This window comes from Hypomesus nipponensis, chromosome 19 (assembly GCF_054491055.1).
Source record: "Hypomesus nipponensis isolate SF chromosome 19, ASM5449105v1, whole genome shotgun sequence".
Classification (NCBI taxonomy): domain Eukaryota; kingdom Metazoa; phylum Chordata; class Actinopteri; order Osmeriformes; family Osmeridae; genus Hypomesus; species Hypomesus nipponensis.
The window spans coordinates 6,219,905-6,239,206 of NC_140379.1; the positions used below are offsets into that span (position 1 = coordinate 6,219,905).

General features: G+C 42.9%; 1 protein-coding gene across 1 annotated transcript; it reads right to left on the reverse strand.

Moving 5' to 3' along the window:
- Positions 1–9,812: 9,812 nt before the first annotated feature.
- irx6a (iroquois homeobox 6a) lies at positions 9,813–13,649 on the reverse strand. The gene is made up of 7 exons (XM_084682724.1): positions 13,584–13,649; positions 12,479–12,739; positions 12,007–12,116; positions 11,462–11,757; positions 10,581–11,249; positions 10,264–10,366; positions 9,813–9,855 (listed from the first exon to the last, which is right to left on the reverse strand). The coding sequence occupies exons 1-7, from the start codon at positions 13,647–13,649 to the stop codon at positions 9,813–9,815; spliced, it is 1,548 nt and encodes a 515-aa protein (XP_084538850.1).
- Between the last annotated feature and the right edge of the window lie 5,653 nt (positions 13,650–19,302).

Here is a 19,302-nt window from a genome sequence, read left to right on the forward strand (position 1 = left end):
CTAACTGTGAATAATCTGCCTCATAAACACAGTCTCCTCTGCGTTACGGAACAGGGAGAATAAATAAGCATTTGCTAAACACATTAAATCAGACCAGCCTCGGCTCATACAGCTCTGCAGTGCAGCGACGCATGCAGCGACTCGCCAGGGTGGCCATGGATGTGTGAGTTTGTGTGTTAGAGAGAAAGAGTGTGTGTGTGTGTGTGTGCAATGTTGTATCCAACCTACTCCTGGCCTCCAGCAGTTCCCAGATTCAACCTGGCTGCAATCAGATGCTGTCATCCTACCTGGCCCGTGCCAAAATCCTGTCACAAAGCCTCCATATTGCATGTGGAGAGAACGGTCTCTAGAGGTCACTGCAGTTCCATCGGTGACAGATGCAGCTGGGGCCACGAGCACACAATAACATGGTCACTTAGACAATAGGGATGAGAGGTAGAGAGAGATAGAGAAATGAAAAGAAATGTTCCCCTTTTCTTTTTTTTTACCCAACACTGTCCAATGGCCACCCCTTCCCCCCCACCCCACCCTCTGACCTTGTTGTCATATTCAGGAGAGAGACTGGTGAGGTCAGAGGAATCTAAATTAACTAGTGTGTGCTGAGTCTAAACACTGTCATAGCCTGCCTTTAGCTTCTTTAGTGTGAAGGTGATCTGTTTAGATTTACTTTACTAACTGCATTGCTGCACTACTTTACTGTTGCTACTACATATAGGTGAGTCAACGTGAGAGCTGGAATTTGTATCATCTGTCCTATCTGTAGTTAATACACTTGTCTTAAAAGTAAAGAAAAGCAAAGAAAAGCTAAGTTTTATAAAAAGTGTTGACCACTTTTAGAAAATCGGTATTACTGAAAACTTAGGCTACTTAAGTACTGGTACAGTTCACCAGTCATAGATGAAAGAGACTCAAAATACCTAAGGAAGCTTCAACCATTCCTCAAATGTTTTCATGCTTTTCACATTCAGTTTGAATCTTGTGCCCAAGTTAAAAAAAGGAAAACATGGACCCTGCAAGGCCCCAGTTTCCCACTAATTCTATTACAGTTGGTTATTTTTGAAAGTCCTTTTTCTAAACATTTACTGTCAGTAGAACACTGGGAGCTGCTGTTCCTTATGCTTTGTTTGTATTGTGGTTGTGGTCGCATTGGGGTTGAACCCGCTCCCTCCAGTAAGCTGGTGGCGGATACACGGACCGCTGTGCCAAGTTTAAAATTAGTAACAAATTTAATATGTTCTGTGCTTGGCATACGTTGCCTCGGAGAGTGCAAAACTGCGCCGATAGTTTGTCACGGGGTCTCACTGGAAGACCACAAGGAGGCTGACTTTGGAAAACTCGCTTGACAGACAGGGCACAAAAGGGAGTGAAATACAGAGCAGATGGAGATAATATCTAGAAAGAAAAGAGACTGTCCCGGGACCACCAACATGAAAGCTGCTCACATACACTCTGCTCTTCCTTGTGAAGAAGTGAAAACGTCCTTTCGTTGCTCCACACACACTTGATCTCAGAGGCCGCAACCTCAAACCCAAAACTATTAGCATGACCTAAATGACAGAACCATGCTTTTGTAAATGGAATAATAGTTGGGAAATATGATTTATGACTTTCATTTTAAGTATCACTATCCCCATAACTCCTAATACAGGGAAAATATGTGTTTTCACTATCAGAGCCCTCCCATATTGCCTTATGGGCTGCTAAAGCATGGAAAAGAACATATTGGTGTCATAAATCTAAATTTTACATTCGACCATTCTAACACAGAATATGATTACGGCAGGGACAATTGTGAAGGACTGAAACCAAAAAGAGGGATTAGGACATGACTGACTTTGACACGAGACCAATACGTTTTGTTAATGTTGCTGAAGTCATTTCTATGAATAGTCTTCCGACCTCTTTTCCGGTCTCTCTGTACTGCACCAAATCATCTGTCCTATCTTCATCTGCTTATCTCACATTTGAGGGAGAGTGGGATGATTGTGGGATCCCTTTGGATTTTGTAGGTTTGTAAGTGAGAACAAGGCCACTGAATTCAACTTTAAATCATTCTTGTTCAATTGCTTTTTTTCTTCTCAACCGTTCTTTTCATAATTGCAATGAGGTTCACGTTTGTGTCAAACTACAGTTGTTACCCCTCTAAATATAACCTTGTATATGAATATGTGCACACATTTATGTTGTATGAATGTTATTTAAATGTTACTTCTTTGTTGTCATGAATGGCAGTTTGCGTTTAATTACATTTTACATCATCCTTCAGTCAAATGATCGACTTACACGTTAATTAGCATTTTTCAAACTTTTCTACGTTGTTCTATTTCCTAGTATTTACATTTACATTTAGTCATGTAGCAGACACTCTTATCCAGAGCAACTTACAGTAAGTACATTCACTCGAGGCAAGTAGGGTGAAGTGCCTTGCCCAAGGACACAATGTAATTTTCGCACGGCCGGGTATCAAACCGGCAACCTTCTGATTAATAGCCCGATTCCCTAACCGCTCAGCAATCTGACGCCTTTTTGAGACTCCAGAGCTACAGAAGAAACCAGGTTGTCATCTCTACTGTAGTTAGTACTCTGACCAGTAGAGGGAGGTCACTGATTTATTTCCACCATTTACCACTGTGAGCAGCATTTGCCTTCTGATACCGTCCCTGACTAAGAGTGATTCCACAGAAACATGTCACTTGTTATTTGGAGACAACCACATGAAGGGGGCACAGTGGGGCTTTGAAGGACCATTTATTATAAAGGAGATGAGCATGTTCCAGGGCCAGATTCTTCTGCAATGGGTCATGAAACCTGATTAAATGTGACTTTACGTCAGGCCGTAAATATTTGTCGACCCACCTTTTGAAAAACGCGGTAAGCTGTGGCTTCTCTGCTCGTACCACATAAAAGAGCGAATGGAAACGTTTAGAGTTGGGAGTCGTATCAGTCATAGCTGGTATAAGACGGCCAATAAAAAAAATAGTGTAATTATGATGCTCCGTCATTGGAGCCAGCCTGCAGGGGTTAGGGCGGGTGGGCCTGTGCTGAGAGAAATCCCACCCGCGAATAATGGGACCTGTTCTATTTTTGATGGTGGGGAAGGACTGAGTTTAAAAAGCCAGCCCTGACAATGTGTGGTCTGTGTCTCCTCCCCCCTGCCCCCAGGCCCTACTGAGGAGCTGTTTACGTTTCTGCTTCAGAATGTGGAGCGTGTTGTGACTGCCCCCTCTTTTGATGCGTCTTGTCTCGCTGGTGCTCTGCCGGATGGTTCCAAAGCAGCGCCATGACGCTGGCTGGCATGCTACCATGACAACGCCCTCTGTCACTCTGCCACCGTGACTGGTTGATGTTGTTGGGATTGTTTAAGACGTTTCTTAGTTGATCAATTATGTTGCTTGTCAAAACTGGTATTTGAAGTACTTTGTGCACTCTCCTCACACGATGTTACCATGGGAGCAGTAATCACTCCCATTAAACAGTATATTTCATTCTTAGCATGCTTTTAAGCCGTTGGAGGCCCTAATCTCAACCTATGTAGTACAGTAGCATCTGTGAGTTTGGACGATTTAGACATCAGTCAGGTAAAGAGTCATCTCCATTAGGCGTAACAATCATTTGACTTGCACTCCAGTGTCTAATCCTGCACTGGGGCTTCCCACAGAGAGACGGGCCCCCAAGCAGAGAGCGGAGTGAAGGAGCGGTGTTGAAGCTACACTGTAACACAGCCCCGCTGGGCGCCTGACTTCCCCTTCCTGCATGATGCCTAGGAAACTAATGGAGTAAAAATGATGTGGGCTGGAACGGAGGAGAGGAAGCGGCCATTTTGGTACGGAGTGTGCTACCGATGAATATGCTGAAGAAAGCTACTGAGGGCCAGGGGCCATGGACACCTGGGTGCTGCTCCTGCCAGTGCTGTGCATCGGCAGTCGTCTGCATTCATATTGGCGGACCACAAGGTAAGGAATGGAAACGCGAGACAACGTAGACAGGGTTCAACCTTGATCTTTGCTCTATGCTCTTTGTCCATTTAGGGAGCTACAAACACTTCAGCGCCATCGAACGTCGGGATTTCATGTTTTCTCTGGCTTAGGTTTGAGTGGGAAATCCCAATATACACAACCGTGTCAAAAACAAAGAATTTAGTAACTCTATCCATGTATTCCACCTCCATAAATCAGCCTACTTTGTACCTGTTTGAGCATGCCGCCTGATAACCCTCGGCGGTATTGTGCAGCGCTGAGTGTCTGTCAGTGATGAAGGGCCTTTTCTACTGAGTTGTAAGGTTCTCTCGGCTGGGATTTATGCCACAGGGATTGTGGTTAGGCCCATGACATGACACACCCTGTGTGAGAGCCACACACACTCAGCAGCGGGCATTGAAGCCCAACAGATGACTAACACAAAGGGGAAGAAAAACCCCAAGTGGAGAGGGGAGATTAAATAAGAAATGGGGAGATTATTGAGGGGCATTAAAATGACACAGAAGATTATGCCGACATCGTTGTCATCAACGTCTGCTCAAGGTCACAGGCTGAGAAGCTGCCACCTCAGCAGACAAACAGAAAAGAGGGAGAAGATAACAGGAAGAAGCCCGCTGTTGTTTGGGGGACAAATACAACAAGGGGGATTGGTGGCTGGCAGTGAGAACTTCTCTTGATCTGGTCTCGGCAGGGTTAGTTATTCAATGGCTTCCTTTGTGTTTTCCTCTCCCATGTCTTGTGTCCGGGACTTCTTGACCCTCTTGTTACCATGCATTGTCAAACACCAGAACACTGCAATGTGTTGGAGCCAATGGTCCATATGCAATGCAAGCAGGCCTAGCCGGTGCCAGCTGAGTAATTGGATGATCCGAGAAGTGAGCTTTAACTTAAGCCTGATCTCAGGATGGTGACGTTTATTGACCTACTTTGTCATAATGATCAACCATAACCCTACTGTTGATTAAACGTAGACGTTGGTAGTCATTGCAATTCCATGTGAGGCCAGGTAGTAGCAGGTAGCGAAGAAGAAAGCTTCCCTTGTGTCCTCATTCTCCATCTAGGCCACCCCTTGGAGCCTAACCCTGACCTGGCATTCGTGGGAAAGACAAGCAGGCATTAGAAACCATGAAAGCAAACTTATTAGGCCTTGTTACAGAGTGACCCTCGCCTTAATAGTATCACTTCTTTCTAAGCCCTGGAGTCCCATTCACAATACAATTAAGCAGCAGCAGGTGGTTGGTGAACTGAAACAAGAGCAAAGCGGCAGACTTCCACAGGACAGGCCTTGATTCCCTTCCCACATCAGGGTCAGTGGAGACTCCAGTCCCCACCAGCCCCCTCTCTCTGAGGGAGATGCCGATCAGAGCATTCTCCTGGCCTTGGGAACATTAGGCCGGAGATGGTATCTATCGCCATGTGCCACCGTAGCAAATTAGGATCAGGTTGAGGACATAGAAGAGGAGGATAAGGGGTGCCGCAGTAGCCCAGTGCACCCAAAGGACAGCTCTGATGTTGGTAGGGGTGGGAGTAGAGCCTAGGCCCAGGTTCTGGAGCAGAGACTGAGGGCCAGCAATGCTCCAGGTCACCTGGAGGGCATCGGAAGTACCAGGGGTCGCAATGCAATGTCTACCCTCTCCACACAAAGACGGCTTTTCATCCCAACTCTGGACACTCCACCGAGCCCATAATTATCTTTGACAAAACTCATTAGCAGAGACCTTGTAGCGACATCGGCAACCAAGAATTCCATGGAGGGAGACATGCACAGAAACAATGTCCCATACACATTTCATTGCGCCCTTTGACAGAATGTAATGAAGTGTGTATATTGTCCCCATCATCAACATTTGAACCCTGAGCCATTGGTACAAAGACTTTGTTTTATGAGCCCTCTTTTCCCAGCGTGGGACACATCAAATGCCACCTCCACTTTGGCTCTTTTGTTAGGCTGGGGGCAAATTGTTGTTTGAGATGTTGTTGTTGTTATTATGGCTCCTATTAGTAAGAAGTGGCCATTGCTGGCGTGTCAGAACCATCTGATTGTACATCGCAGGCACATTCTCATTAAGTGAAGGCTCAAATGTGATGTGTGGATGGGATGAAAAACCCTGATAATACTTTCTCTGAAATTAACCCCTTGCCAACCTTTGGCATTGTAGTCCACAGAAGACCAGAGCACCAGACATGTTTTCAGTACTTCGGTCTCCGTCCTTGTTTGCCCATTGAAACTGCATTAGAATGAGTTACAAAGATGAATTGTGAGATTTGCAGGCTTAATATTAAAATGCTTTCATATTATTCAGGACAATGCATAGTGGCTCTACTGTTGATTATAGTTCTCTCTACAATACTTTGTGTATATATTCATGCTGATAATCCGATAGACTTGTCCTTGAATTCCATAAAACTAAAGTGCTAAATCACACACATAATTCACACACAGACACAGCCATTTGTTATGCCAATGATGAATACATAACCCCATGTTAAAATGCACACTCAATCTGTTTTGTGTGCCTAACGTCCTGATACTTAAGTATTCACTTCATTTGTTTTGTATATACAGCACATATATAAAAGGGCTGAGCTTCTGCATGGCATTCATTACTTCAAAACGACGTATCTTCATTACTTAAAATTGTATGTATCCAAACCCAAAAGGCTGTCGACCTAAAAAAGGCCCACAGGTCAATGCTTGACAGCAGGAGGTTCGACTGCACACTTGTGGATGAATGCTCATTATTTGGTCAGCACGAGCGGGCGCGCGCCTGATCCCTACAGCTTGTTGTTGTATCCCTGACAACGTCAGATATCTGTCACTAATAAGGCATGGTCACGGCTCATATGATTAATTTTCATTTCCATACCACGGAGAAGAGCGTCATTTTGTTAACCCTATTTAAGGATCTTGTTTACTGTGTAGGCCTATCTTGTTTTTTTCTTCTCCATTTTCATCGTCAAAGATTATCCAAAATCTGTTTTGGATTAGGCCCTCAGGCACCCCTCCCCAAATTACAAAATAATTCGGGGATCGGAAGAACACGTGTATTAGTGACTTAGATGTACATAGCCTACCTAACTTATTGTTTCAAAACATTGTTTATCACAGAGATTTCATTCTAATAAATATGTCTCGTCTCAGATTAAAGATTCAGAACAAACATCTCTTATATTCCCTAAAACCAATCCTAAAAGATCAAATACTACTTTGCACGTAAAATGATTTTTGTTCTTCTCATGCATGCAGCGTAGTTCCAAAAACATGAACATGTTTATGTGCTGTTGCAAAGAATCTATAGCGTGCATTTTCCTGGTTCTTGACTGAATCCGATGAACTATGGAACAGCGATTCGGTTATGGGCCTGTAAACTGCAGGGACACATATCCATATAATTATTGACTCAGGGTTTTCTTGCTTTAGTCTAGTGTAATGCACAATGTAAGACAGACTAATTGATCTATTAGCAGTCTAAAACAGACGCTGATTAGTAGAGTACGCCTACTATGCCATTATCCAAGGGTTCCCCCAGGTACAGGGCCATCCTCGTAATCCCATTGCGCATGCATCATTACCTTCAATAATGTTTGGCAGTTTTTCTTTACAACCCACGTTTTAATTAACTTCGTTCTAAATATTTTATATACTCTCCGCACGTGTAATGTATGGAGGTCCCTTGGACACGATTTGTTGGTATACTTTGCACATCAATGGATGCACTTGTTTGTGGTAATTCTGAAGGGTATCTTAAAGATGAATAAGATAACTCATGATGTTCACAAAAGTGTCATTTTGGCAAAATATTTTTGCACATTGAGAACTCCATATTTTCCTGAAATATTAATATTGGCTCTGAAATTCCATGCTATGTGATTTTCCATTATTCTCCCTCTGATTCTTTTAATCAAAACAGTATTCAAAATATGATTTCTGGAGATTATATTTAGGGAGATTTCCTGAAACATATCTCGCCTGTAGGACAGATTGCATCCAATGCTGATCTCAATGGATAATCTGAAATCACAGTCGAATGACCTTTAATAAAAGAAAATCACATAACTGCCAGTGGATGCTCATCACGCTATCCTCATTTTATGTAGCCTCATGAACATAAAGTCCCTTTCATACCTTCAAACGGAAAGGTCTCCATGAATAGTGCAGGAACTTTAATGATTGACAATATTTAAAACAAATCTAATGAGGTGAAAAAAATTGAAGTATTCATTTGCCGGGTCAGTTTAGGCCTGTTGAGGTCAACCCTTTGCGTACTTTTTCTTACAGACTTGTGAAACACTCAATTTTACAACTAAAAGAAGTTCATGATTGTGTTTGCCTATTGGGCGGATTTATGTGCTTGAAAGGTCGACAAATGAAATGACAACGAAATAACACACATTACTGTGTGTTATCATTGTCGTCGTCACCTTTTTCACTGGGAAGTTTAGTTAAAACCCAACATTAGTGCATGCTCGACTTAAGTCCCCTATTGGCCAAGTTGTCCAAACCCCCTCTGAATAGACCTAATACTCTTATGACAAGCTTTAATCCCCTAAATCCGACCTGAAATTACGTTTATCTTTTTGTATATTAGTTTACATGCCTCGTAAAAGGTAATTTACTCCAGCACAGTTTTTGGTTTATGAAATAGGATAACTTTTTAACGGAGTCTTGGGTTAGATTAATAAGACCCTATGTTTTTTTTCTTCAATTTCGTCTCATACTTTCCTAGGGTTTCAAGTGTTTTTTAGATTACATTGGAGAGGCCATTCATACCTATTCCATTTGAATCAAGTTCAAATGAGATTTCTCAGATTACAATATGCCTACTTTTAATAGGCTGTGTTTCATTGTCATAACCAACTGATTGAGCTTACATGCTAACTTAATTAATTTTAAAAAAAAACATCAAAATCAAAGTAATGTAGACTAAATGTTGTGTTGGAATTTTCCTCCTGGGTTTGATCCTGCAAATGACCCTTTAATTAACAACAAGTATAAGTTATAGCAGCGGCTCCCTGCTCCGGGGACAAAGCAACATTCATTCGTATTCCTGCCTCGTTGGTTGCTTGAACAGTAACAAAGTGTTTGATGCCACTACTGATTAGATGTTGACAATGCAGAGATGATGTCCCCTTTCTTCCCCGCCTTGTAAAGTTCATTCACGTATTCTGCTGAATTATGACCTTCGAACAATGCTCCTGTATTATGCGCCGAGTCAAAAAGATAAACTTTGATCAAGTGCAAAGCCTCAAATGTTTTAATTGGCTGACTGAAAGTTCATCTGGAAATGATGACGCTGAAACAAGGGTCTTGGAAAAAAACGCATTCTTATAAAATATTTTCATGAATGGCAAACACATTAAGCTCACAATGTATTTGTGAAAAACAACACAATTTCTTCGGGTTAACACTCAATAGTCCTCCAGACGCGGTGCTTATCGTGAATAGAAAGACCGACAACAAGCTAAGCATCTGTCACTTAAACCAGGCAAAAAGCACATAACCACGATTGAAACGTAACACAAACATGTAACAAAACAGTAAAATGACACATACAAAATAAATAGATTGAACACAAAGTAACAATAAATACATAAATAAGATTGCTACACTACGATTGCCAATTGTATCTCTTGTGAATTGACCGTCCGTTCTCATACCGTACATTGCATTTCAAAGTCTTGCATAAAGTCATCAACACCATAAAAACAATATTGTGCAAAAGTATGGCTGCTTCCACAGTTTGAACAAGGTCAACGTTCCCTGTGGTAGAGCCAAGTAGTTCCCAGGTGTCAGGACGCTCGTCGTCATCCCATGTTCTTAGTGCATAATATTGGCTAAATAAATGTCCCATTGCTCAAGGTTGGAGTTTCCATAAACCTATGAAAAGAAATACAAGAAAATAATTTGTGTAAATACATGTATAGGAAATGCATAGATAATGTGACTGAGTATTAAGTTATGCAACTGAGTTACAGTTCAACCCCAGTCTAACCATTAGCCTAGAATACTGATACTTTGGCTGAAAAATGTCTATAAGGCAATCCAATACTTATTTTATATGGACATTATGGCATGACATATGTAATACCATCAACCTGCGAGTTGCGGGACAACTTCAATATGATTGGATTATCAGATGGTTGTTCAATTGAAGTGCACTACAAGTAACATTCATCTACTGCTCTAAGTAAGTGTGTGTGTGTGTGTGTGTTTGAGACAGAGCTTGCAAGCTTGGCAGTGAGGTCAGTTCTTCCATGTCATTGCTCAGTGGCTCACCTGCCTCACCTCTTCATCACAGGTCTGAAGGCAGTGACCTTGTCATCCAGCAGAGTCACACACGTGTCACTGAGTTCCGATGGTTCTGTCTCGGCCTTCCTACTGGGGAACCCTAAAAAGCAACAGTAGAAAACCTCTTAGAAACTTGGAACTGATAGCTGTTGTGAGGAACTTTTAAATGAACATATTGCATCCTGACTTCATAGTGCATATCTATTTAGATCTACGGTATATCCATGTTGGTGTCAGAGGGATTTACAAAGCCATCTTAACAAAGTCTCACAGACAAGTGTTATTTGTCCATACGAAAGAAAACATGGTCTTACCTTCAATAGTGGAGTACTGGCATGTGTCAGACAGTGCTGGGTAGGAGGAGCAGTGCAGTTGAAGAGCTTTGTGACTGTAGCTGCCAGCAGTGCTGTAGAGTTTGGAGTGCAAGGTTGGGCCCTCCTGGAATGGATTCTCTGCGTTGGACACCTGGCTAGTAGGATCCTGGAGGCCTCTGAGGGCCCCACACTGTCCGCTAGGAGTCCCGGTGAGCCTGGAGCCCTGGAGCTGGAAGTCTCCAGTTGTGCTCCCTGTTCTCAGCTCAGAGCCAGGGTGAGAGCCCATGATGACCCCTGTGGCAGCGGTACGGGCCAGGGACCATATCCGGGGCTTGTCCGCCACCCCGAAATGAGCCAAGGACATGTTTCCCACAGGGGCAGTGATGGAGGAGGAGGAGGAGGGGGGCTTGGACACCATGGGATCCAGGAAGTCAGAGGGTAGACCAGGTGCACTCTTGATGCTGCAGTGGAAAGGTTGGAAGCTGTTGGGGAGGGGAATCTCAGAGCTGCAGTCTCTCTTTGGAGGCGCTGCTCCCATGGCTCTGTTGAGCTCCTGATCTTCTGGTGTCACCTTCTCACAGTCACTGTCCAGCTTGTCACAGTCTTCCTCGTCCATGTCCTCCAGGTCACTCAGACGCAAGTCCTTCTCCTCCTTACAATCACTGGAATCTGGAGGTCAAGGTGACAGCACATATGGACAGTTAAAGACTATTATTCACATTTTCAATATCATTTTCAAATACTGTAGGGTCTTGTTGCTACATCTTGAAATAGTTTTTTTTTTTTTTTTGGGGGGGGGGGGAATTGCGATGTATTTGCTGAAGATTAAAGTGTGATCACAACACAATAAAAAAAAAAATCCTATTCTAGTAGTATTGCACCTTTAGTGACACATTCTTGATCACTCTTATCCAGGTCATCTTTCCTATCATCCCCAGCTTTATTCTTTGGTGACCAGGTCATCTTGTTCTCCTTCTTTAATCTCCTCCTGGCGTTGGCGAACCAGGTGGACACTTGGGTGAGGGTCATTTTGGTGATGATGGCCAGCATGATTTTCTCCCCCTTGGTGGGGTAGGGGTTCTTGCGATGCTCGTACAGCCATGATTTTAGAGTACTAGTGGTCTCCCTGGTGGCGTTCTTCCTCCTGGCTGATCCATTGAAGTCCACAGTCCCATACCTGCAACACACATCAGCCATTAGCCCCAGAAGCAAAATATCTCATACACTATTGACACAAAGCTCCTGTCCTCTTGCGTATTGACTGAAATGTATGCAGCTTTGGTCTAGGAATCAATGTTGAATTTACATGATCAGAAAGTGGCTCATTCTTTAAGTTGTGCATTTATCACAGTGTTTTTTTGCTTTTATGATTTATACGTCAATTGAAATTAGTGGATCATTTGGACCAAGGTGAGTTTGGACCTACCTGTCATATTGGTATTGGCCCAGTGAATGGTCATAGGGGTAATAGGCTGCAGACTGGCTTATTCCAGAGTGCAAAGTGCCAGAGCCATCTTTAATTTCATACTGTGGATTCTGTTGGGGGAAAAAGAAAAAATTTATGTCGTTGACAAAAATATTTGCATTAGTTGTTTAGGTAAATATTACATTTGTTGGACATTGCCTATATAATCTGTTGATTACATATGAAAGAGCAACGTTATATAAACTTATTTTTCAATATTGTCCTCAAACCTTTCTCCAAACTCTAAATAGTACAGGAAAGCTGTGAGAAATAATTTGTACTGTGTTCTATCAAAATGTTTAGACTGCTAGATCTGATACCCCTAAACCCTCCGATTGGAATGTATAAAATAAAATTAATGCCGACTGATCACCATCCAGGTTAATCGATCAAGCGGAGACCCCCATACATTATCAGATTAAACTGCACCTACCAGCGTTGAGTAGATAGCCGAGGGGTCGGTACTGTAGGGAAAGTAGTTGGCATAGTTCTGGCTGGCGGCGGCCGCGGCAGCGTAGGGCGAACTGTACATCCCTAGAGCCGCGTTGAGCTCGGTCCGTGTGCTTGCCAAGAGTCGGTTCTCGTAGGATGGGCAGCAGAAGGTGGCGGCAGTTTGGGACCCGCTTGTCCCGTCAGAGACCGACCTGGAAATCGAATCGCAGCAAGTCGTACTGGGGTTTGCCGACACGAAAAACTGCATGAAAAGAATTGTGGATAGACATGTCATTCGCGTTTCCCGTATAAACTGTTATCTGGATATTGTTTTTTGATTTAGGTTGTAGGACATGAACGGTAAGCCGATGTGCTGGATGTGTAGATATGTAGGCTGTATTTGTAAATATAGCCTACAGGCTACACTTCAGTGTGATAATTCTGAATGTTTATTCGCAATTAACATTTTGGAGATAATATGCCTGCACCTATCTTTCAAATCGTAGCTCTCAAAAATGTCAAATTCGACATAAGTACATTTCCAAAATACCCACCCTGTCGCATAGTCTACATTGATGACGCAATTCGACTTTACATACGAAATAATGTAGCCTAATGTAATATGAAATAGAAACACAACACTTGAAGTAAAAGTTTGACGGGGAAATAACTTTCCTAATTGAATTGAAGTTCACTTAACTTTTGTCTCATACAATAACCCAGTTGTTGCTAAACAAGCGAAAACAAATCTAAAATTGAAGATGATAATATCTCACTCAACACATTTCAAGGACCTTGTCCATACGTATAAAAGAGTCTGTATTCAATATCTGCGCAATTAAACATTATTACATTATTTTGTCTTGTTACCAGAACAACACGTGAGTTCATTTATAATTCAAAGTAATTGGACAGTATAGCTATATTGATTCATATTTAGATTCATGAAAAGCGCCTAATGAAAATACTTGTCAATACTATTAAAGCAGCTGTCACTCAGCTGTGCTGCATCTGAACAGAGTAGGAGCTTTTGGAATATAACAAAAAAAAATATTGCTTAAAATGGAAAATAGATAATACTGAAATATGTTTTGAAAATATCTTACCTGTGAAGTTGCATTGTAAGGATATCCAAACTGAGAGAAAGACATGGCTGCTTCTTTTGTTACCATCAGCAATATTCTTCACCCTTGATCGATTGTAACCAATTCTACTTCAAATCCAACTCCTTACACACATTTCCACGCACGGCCTTTCGCTCAATAATAGATGATTGCACTTAGGAGGGAGACTTGAGGCTGTTACCAGCTGCAGATAGTTTTATATGAATGAATAATCCCCCCAAAGGAAATGATAAGAAAATGAAATTAAGCGTCATTAAGTACAAAATTGTTGTTGTGTTAGCTGAAGAAGGCTTAAAGGATAACGTAAGACTTGCAAGATATGGACTCTGCTTGTGCTATTATTTGTGCCTCTATAGTTCTTTAGCATTCACCCATGCAAGGGTATCAGTGTGACGTCATTGTAATCCCGGAACGACAGGACAGCAAGGATAGAATAATGTCTTTGCCAATCACATCTAACATAGCGTTTTCTTAAGGTGCAATGTGCACACCATGTCCCTTTGGTTTTGCCCGATAGAATTTCATGGTTTATAAGGAGTGTAATAAAGTTGTCTTTTTTGGCTATGCTCAGCTACACCATATTGTTTTTTTTTTGTTTTCAGAAATGTAGCCTATTCAACGTCAAGACAAAACCGGCTTGTGAATGTTTTTGTATGCCTACGTACACTCTTTTGTAAACTTAAAGTCACTCTGGACGCCTTATTAATTTTCGTCCTGCTCAAATGAATTTGAATTGTGAGAAACCCAGAGTATCCTACCTAATCAGTTGTGACATCTCAGAATACGTTGATATACCAGAATTCTCATAAAACACAACATTTCTCATAAAATCACTTCACTCCCACTTCATCACACTTCACAGCACAAGTGCTCAGTTTGGTTATGTCAGTAGTTGAGTCAAGAAGACCCCCAGAAGCCTTCACGACCTCTGTGCGCCTCTGTCGGTCTGGCCAGAGGTCCAACCCCAAGTTAATGACAATGATGTTCCCATGTTTCTCTATTAGGGAAAGGGGCAGTCCCAGAATGGGAGGATGGAACGGGTTTGGCAGGTCAATAGAAGAGTGATTGATGCGTGCCTGGAGACCTACGTGACCATTACGCATAATGCGTAATTGCATCAATTAACAAATGGATACATGCCCTCGTTTAACCAGCAAGATACGGAGTGAAAATATGCCTTTGAGGTGAAACTCAAAGAGCTATGTGGAAAAAAAATATTTGGAAACACTGCTCTTCAGTCTAATCAACTACCAGTAAACAGGGAAATGAGGATTGCATTTTAATTGAATAATGCTTGGAGTAGGCTATGTGAAATAAATAGCGCACCCTCGCTGTGAATAGATTGAGAAATAATTTTTGGCGTGATTAGATAATCACCCCAACCCGTATCTTACTTTCCCTCTCGCTCACTATCACGCAATTCAGTGTAATTCTAAGCACTCATAGGTCGTGCGCGCACGCACGCACGTGCAAGCACACACACACGCGCTCCGTAAACGCACAGAGAAACAACAATGAGCTGAATAATGATTTCTCGATTCAAACACAACTATTTTCCATTAGCAAAAACAATGGTGACGACTCCCCTCTGTGTCCCCAAACGCCACCCACCTGATTCCCTCCATCCAGGATTAGAGCGTCTAGATTGATATACTGTAGTCTAGTAAGAGTAGAATATTTCAGTGCCTCTCTAAACACATGGAATTCGCATTAAATCCCCCGAGACGCGTATGCGATTACGAGCTTTCTCTTCGAGTGGCGCCAGAGAGCCGCGGGTAGAGATGGGATGCTCTCTTCAGAGATTAACCGGGGAGATAGAAATGGGAACGATATTTTCAGGCGAATGGCTGCCACTGGCTGTTTCCAGGTAGAGGGAACGCTCCCTTCAATCGGCTTGCAGAGGAACTCGTCTTCTGGCTGCCTTGGTGTCAGTGCTAGGAGGGATAGCATAATTATTCCTCTTGAAAAACAGTCCCATAAAGGTGGGATGCCTAAATTGTATAACTATATTCACAACATAAGCAAATTTGTGATGTGAAGTTGTGTCCTGTCATTGCTTTCTCGTGGTTCCATGCACTCCACAAGGGCATGCATGATAGCCCAAGTGCATATGGAGAGACTTATGCATAATGCATGTGCAGCAGTCACTGCAAACCCATCTGAATCAACCAAAATGAACTCTAATTGTGGTGGAACTTAAGCCACTCGTTTGTGCTGTATAAAACATAAATATAAAGGCTATACATTATTTTGTATTTGTTTGTATCTGGCCTACTAGGCCTACCACTTACAGTGAATCAGTAACTCAGGGTTTATACCAAAAACACTTATGGATATTTAACGTCCAGAGCCTTCAATCATCGATTTAATAAGCAGCACCAAGTGGAGATGTTTTCATAGTTGCTCCAGCCAGGATCTTTTGGTAACTACTGTGCTTTATGTTCAGATGATCTCCCATGAGCAGCCGAGAGAGAAAAAAATCCCACACGGCCAGGGAGAGGCTAAATCAACACAGGGCGCCCATTCTGCAAGGATCTTTCTCCCACTTAATACATTTCTTATGCTGATTTAATGAATCACACAAAGCTTTGGTGCTTTTTCATCAGATATATGAGGGCTTTTAATGAAATGGCAATAAGGCAAAGAGAGAGAGAGAGACGGAAGTAGGACGACAGCCAGTGTACTGTATGAGCGCAAACCTAGAGGTGAGCTATCTCATTAAACCATACTCATATCCAGATGAATCTACAGCTCTCATGATCCCAAATTATTACACATACCTGACTCTGGGAGTGTTATTAGTATTGCTAATTTATCCAAAATGGAAAGAAAAGTAATACATATTCTAATGAGACATGCTGAACTGTTCGTGGATGTGGCGACTCCAGTGGCCGGTTAAATCCTAAACAAACATGGCAAGGCTGGTGAATAATTTGACCACACAGGGGGAGTGATTGAGACTTCATCTACCCGGGGAAGAATAAGGAGGATATCATAGCCATTATTACAATGAGGTCAACCATCAGTAAATTACCTGAAGAACATTTTTGTGAGAATAAATGTGTATCTCAATGTATTGTTTCTTATTACAGGAGTAGAATAAATAAAGGCCAAAAATAAAATATTCCATTCACGCTTAAAAATAAGAGGGGTAAATCATGCTTTGTCCTTTTTAATTCAACAATTTTTATTGGATATTGATTGATATTGGATCTAAATATGACTTAACTTGAACTCCAGGAATGCACAACCGTGTAACAGTATTATAGCAGGCCACCCCCATTTACACAACCCAGTAGCCCTTGTGTGTGTGTGTGTGTGTGTGTGTGTGTGAGAGAGGCTGGCTGGCTGGCAGAGGCCCCTGGAGGCTGTACTGTAAAGCTATCATCAGTGGTGGTGTCAGGGATTTGTAGCTTGTCACTGACAGAGAGCACTGGCAGTGACTCTAGGAAATAACTGCTTATAGAGAGCCTTGCTTGCTCTGTTAGTGTGTTTGTGTGTGTGTGTGTGTGAAAGAGAGAGTCTATGTTCTCCTCAGGGTATCTGGCAATGTGTGTGTGTATGGGTGGGTTGTGTGGTGATTGGCAGTGTTAGTGTGTGTGTGTGAGGGGGTAGGTATCTATGTGTGTCATCTTTCTTCTCAAAGCCTCAGGCTGTGTCTGTGTGTTCTTGTTTGCAAAATGGTGTACGTGTCTATATTGGGCGTGTCACAGCTTCTGTGGTGGCATTTTGGGGGTTTGTGTCTTTCTTCATCGTTCCTGCTAGGACACGCACATGTTCAAATATGTATTTTGGTCCACAGAGTACGTGTGTCTGTGTGTGACTATGGGCCATTTGTACATCTCTGCTGCATATGTTTGTGGATGTGTGGTCTCTCCCAAGATGGCTGCTGGCCCCCAGTCTGAACTTTGCCTTAAAGGGAGAGGACCATGCAGTAGGCACAGCGGCATCATGGTCCATCTCCCTGGCCCGCAGAAGAAGGGAGACACGTCTCATTACTGTCACTCCAATTACCCTCCAGAGCCACAGCTGTCAACGCTGGAGGAGGCACGGTTTACATGAACATGACCGTTGTGGGTTATCTGACAGTATGTCCATCTCTCGCTAAAGCCAATGTCCCCTTGTGATTCTATAGCATATCCATTGATATCTATTGTTGTGTGCCTCGTAAGAAGGATGCTTCCAAGCAAACAGGGTTTTTGTAAGTTGAGTTTCGTAATGCACTGTTACAATAGGCTCATGAGAAACATGGATTTCTCTCTCTCTCTCTCTCTCTCTCTCTCTCTCTCTCTCTCTCTCTCTCTCTCTCTCTCTCTCTCTCTCTCTCCCTCACCTTCTTGGTTCATCTCAGGAATGTGAGGAGTTGTGGGGCGAGGTGTGTGGAGGACTCTTCAGCAGGCTGGAGGATGGAAGTGTGAAGTCTGGGAGCTATGGAGCCTATCTGACTACCAAGCTGACCCCCACCCCCCCTCACCCACCCGCACTCCCGCTCTCTATGGTTACCTCTGCTCCACGGAGAGATAGACCAGGGCCCATCTGGTCCTGGTTGAGCCCGGTTCACTGAGAAGTGGTGCCAATACAAATAGCTGTGCTTGATGTTTGTTTGCATAAATTGTTTTGAAAGGCTTCACTGGGAGTTTCGGGGAGGATTACGGAGAAAAGCAGGGAGCCGGCCATTGAGGAGTAATCCTCGCTGAGCTGACAGTTATGTTAAGGTTGCTCTTCTTGAAAAAGAAAAAAAAAGAAATCCTGTTTTGGAGTTTCTTCTTCTGTTCCCCGGCAGGGCAGCAGGAGCGTGAACTCAGTGGAGGGTATGGTGGGGGTTTAGACTGTAGGGCTGAAGCAATAAAGAACAACTGGGTTCCTCTCCCTCTTTCTCTTCTGGCATAGCAGTGTCAGATTCAATAACATCAGGAATCTACGTTAACACATGCTCGAACCTCAGTGAAAAAAGTTCAAGACCTTCATGCAATGTAAGGAAAATGTCTCCTTTCTCAAAAGGAAGAGTTGAGGTCTTGCCAGTCCTCTTTGATTGAGTTTCTAAATTAGGCAAACACCAACGGGATGAAAATACAGACTTGTGCAGTGAGGTGGACTTGTATTACACAGACAGAAAATGTAAACGTAGATTCATCTTCCATTATCGCACGCCTGTTTTTAAGTTTGGATTTTATCTTGCGGTAGTGAAAAAAAGCACAGACCAACCAATTGGTAGTCATCATCACTTAGCTCTGGTTATTCTACAGAGCTGGGAAAATTGACCTGACCTGCTTTCATGTGCAGTTAAGTGTGTTGTGCTGAAGGCTAACTGGTACCAGACCAGGTTCCTGTGGGAGTCAGGGCAAAAGATGGGGATTCATCCAGCCAGCCCCGCCCTACAGGATGAAACTACATTTCCACCAATGATAGTTCAATCGCCCATGGCCTCTGGTTCTCATTTGCAGTGTAGGCACTGAAGGTCCCTCCCCACTCTACTCTCAACGGGATCCAGATGGTTCTGCGAATATTTCCTCCCCACGTTCGTCTTCATCTCCATCTCCTCTCCACTTCCTGTCATATTGTTGGACGTAATTATGTTTTATTTCTGTGTTTGAGGACGGCAACCTGACGTTCCGGATTCTGTCTCAGAGCTAATGGGCCTGGACTTTGCCCACTTGAGGCCTGAGGTGATCATCTCTCCCCCTCCAGGGGATCTGATCAC

Bases quoted from the DNA above. Each gene is read 5' to 3' on its own strand.
- irx6a (XM_084682724.1), bottom strand. From the start codon at position 13,649: ATGGTAACAAAAGAAGCAGCCATGTCTTTCTCTCAGTTTGGATATCCT. The intron at 11,758-12,006 runs GTAGGTCCAAAC...TGTGTGTTGCAG, and splicing joins GGCCAATACCAATATGACAG to GTATGGGACTGTGGACTTCA. The intron at 9,856-10,263 runs GTGAGGCAGGTG...TTCTTTTCATAG, and splicing joins TTCAGACCTGTGATGAAGAG to GTTTATGGAAACTCCAACCT.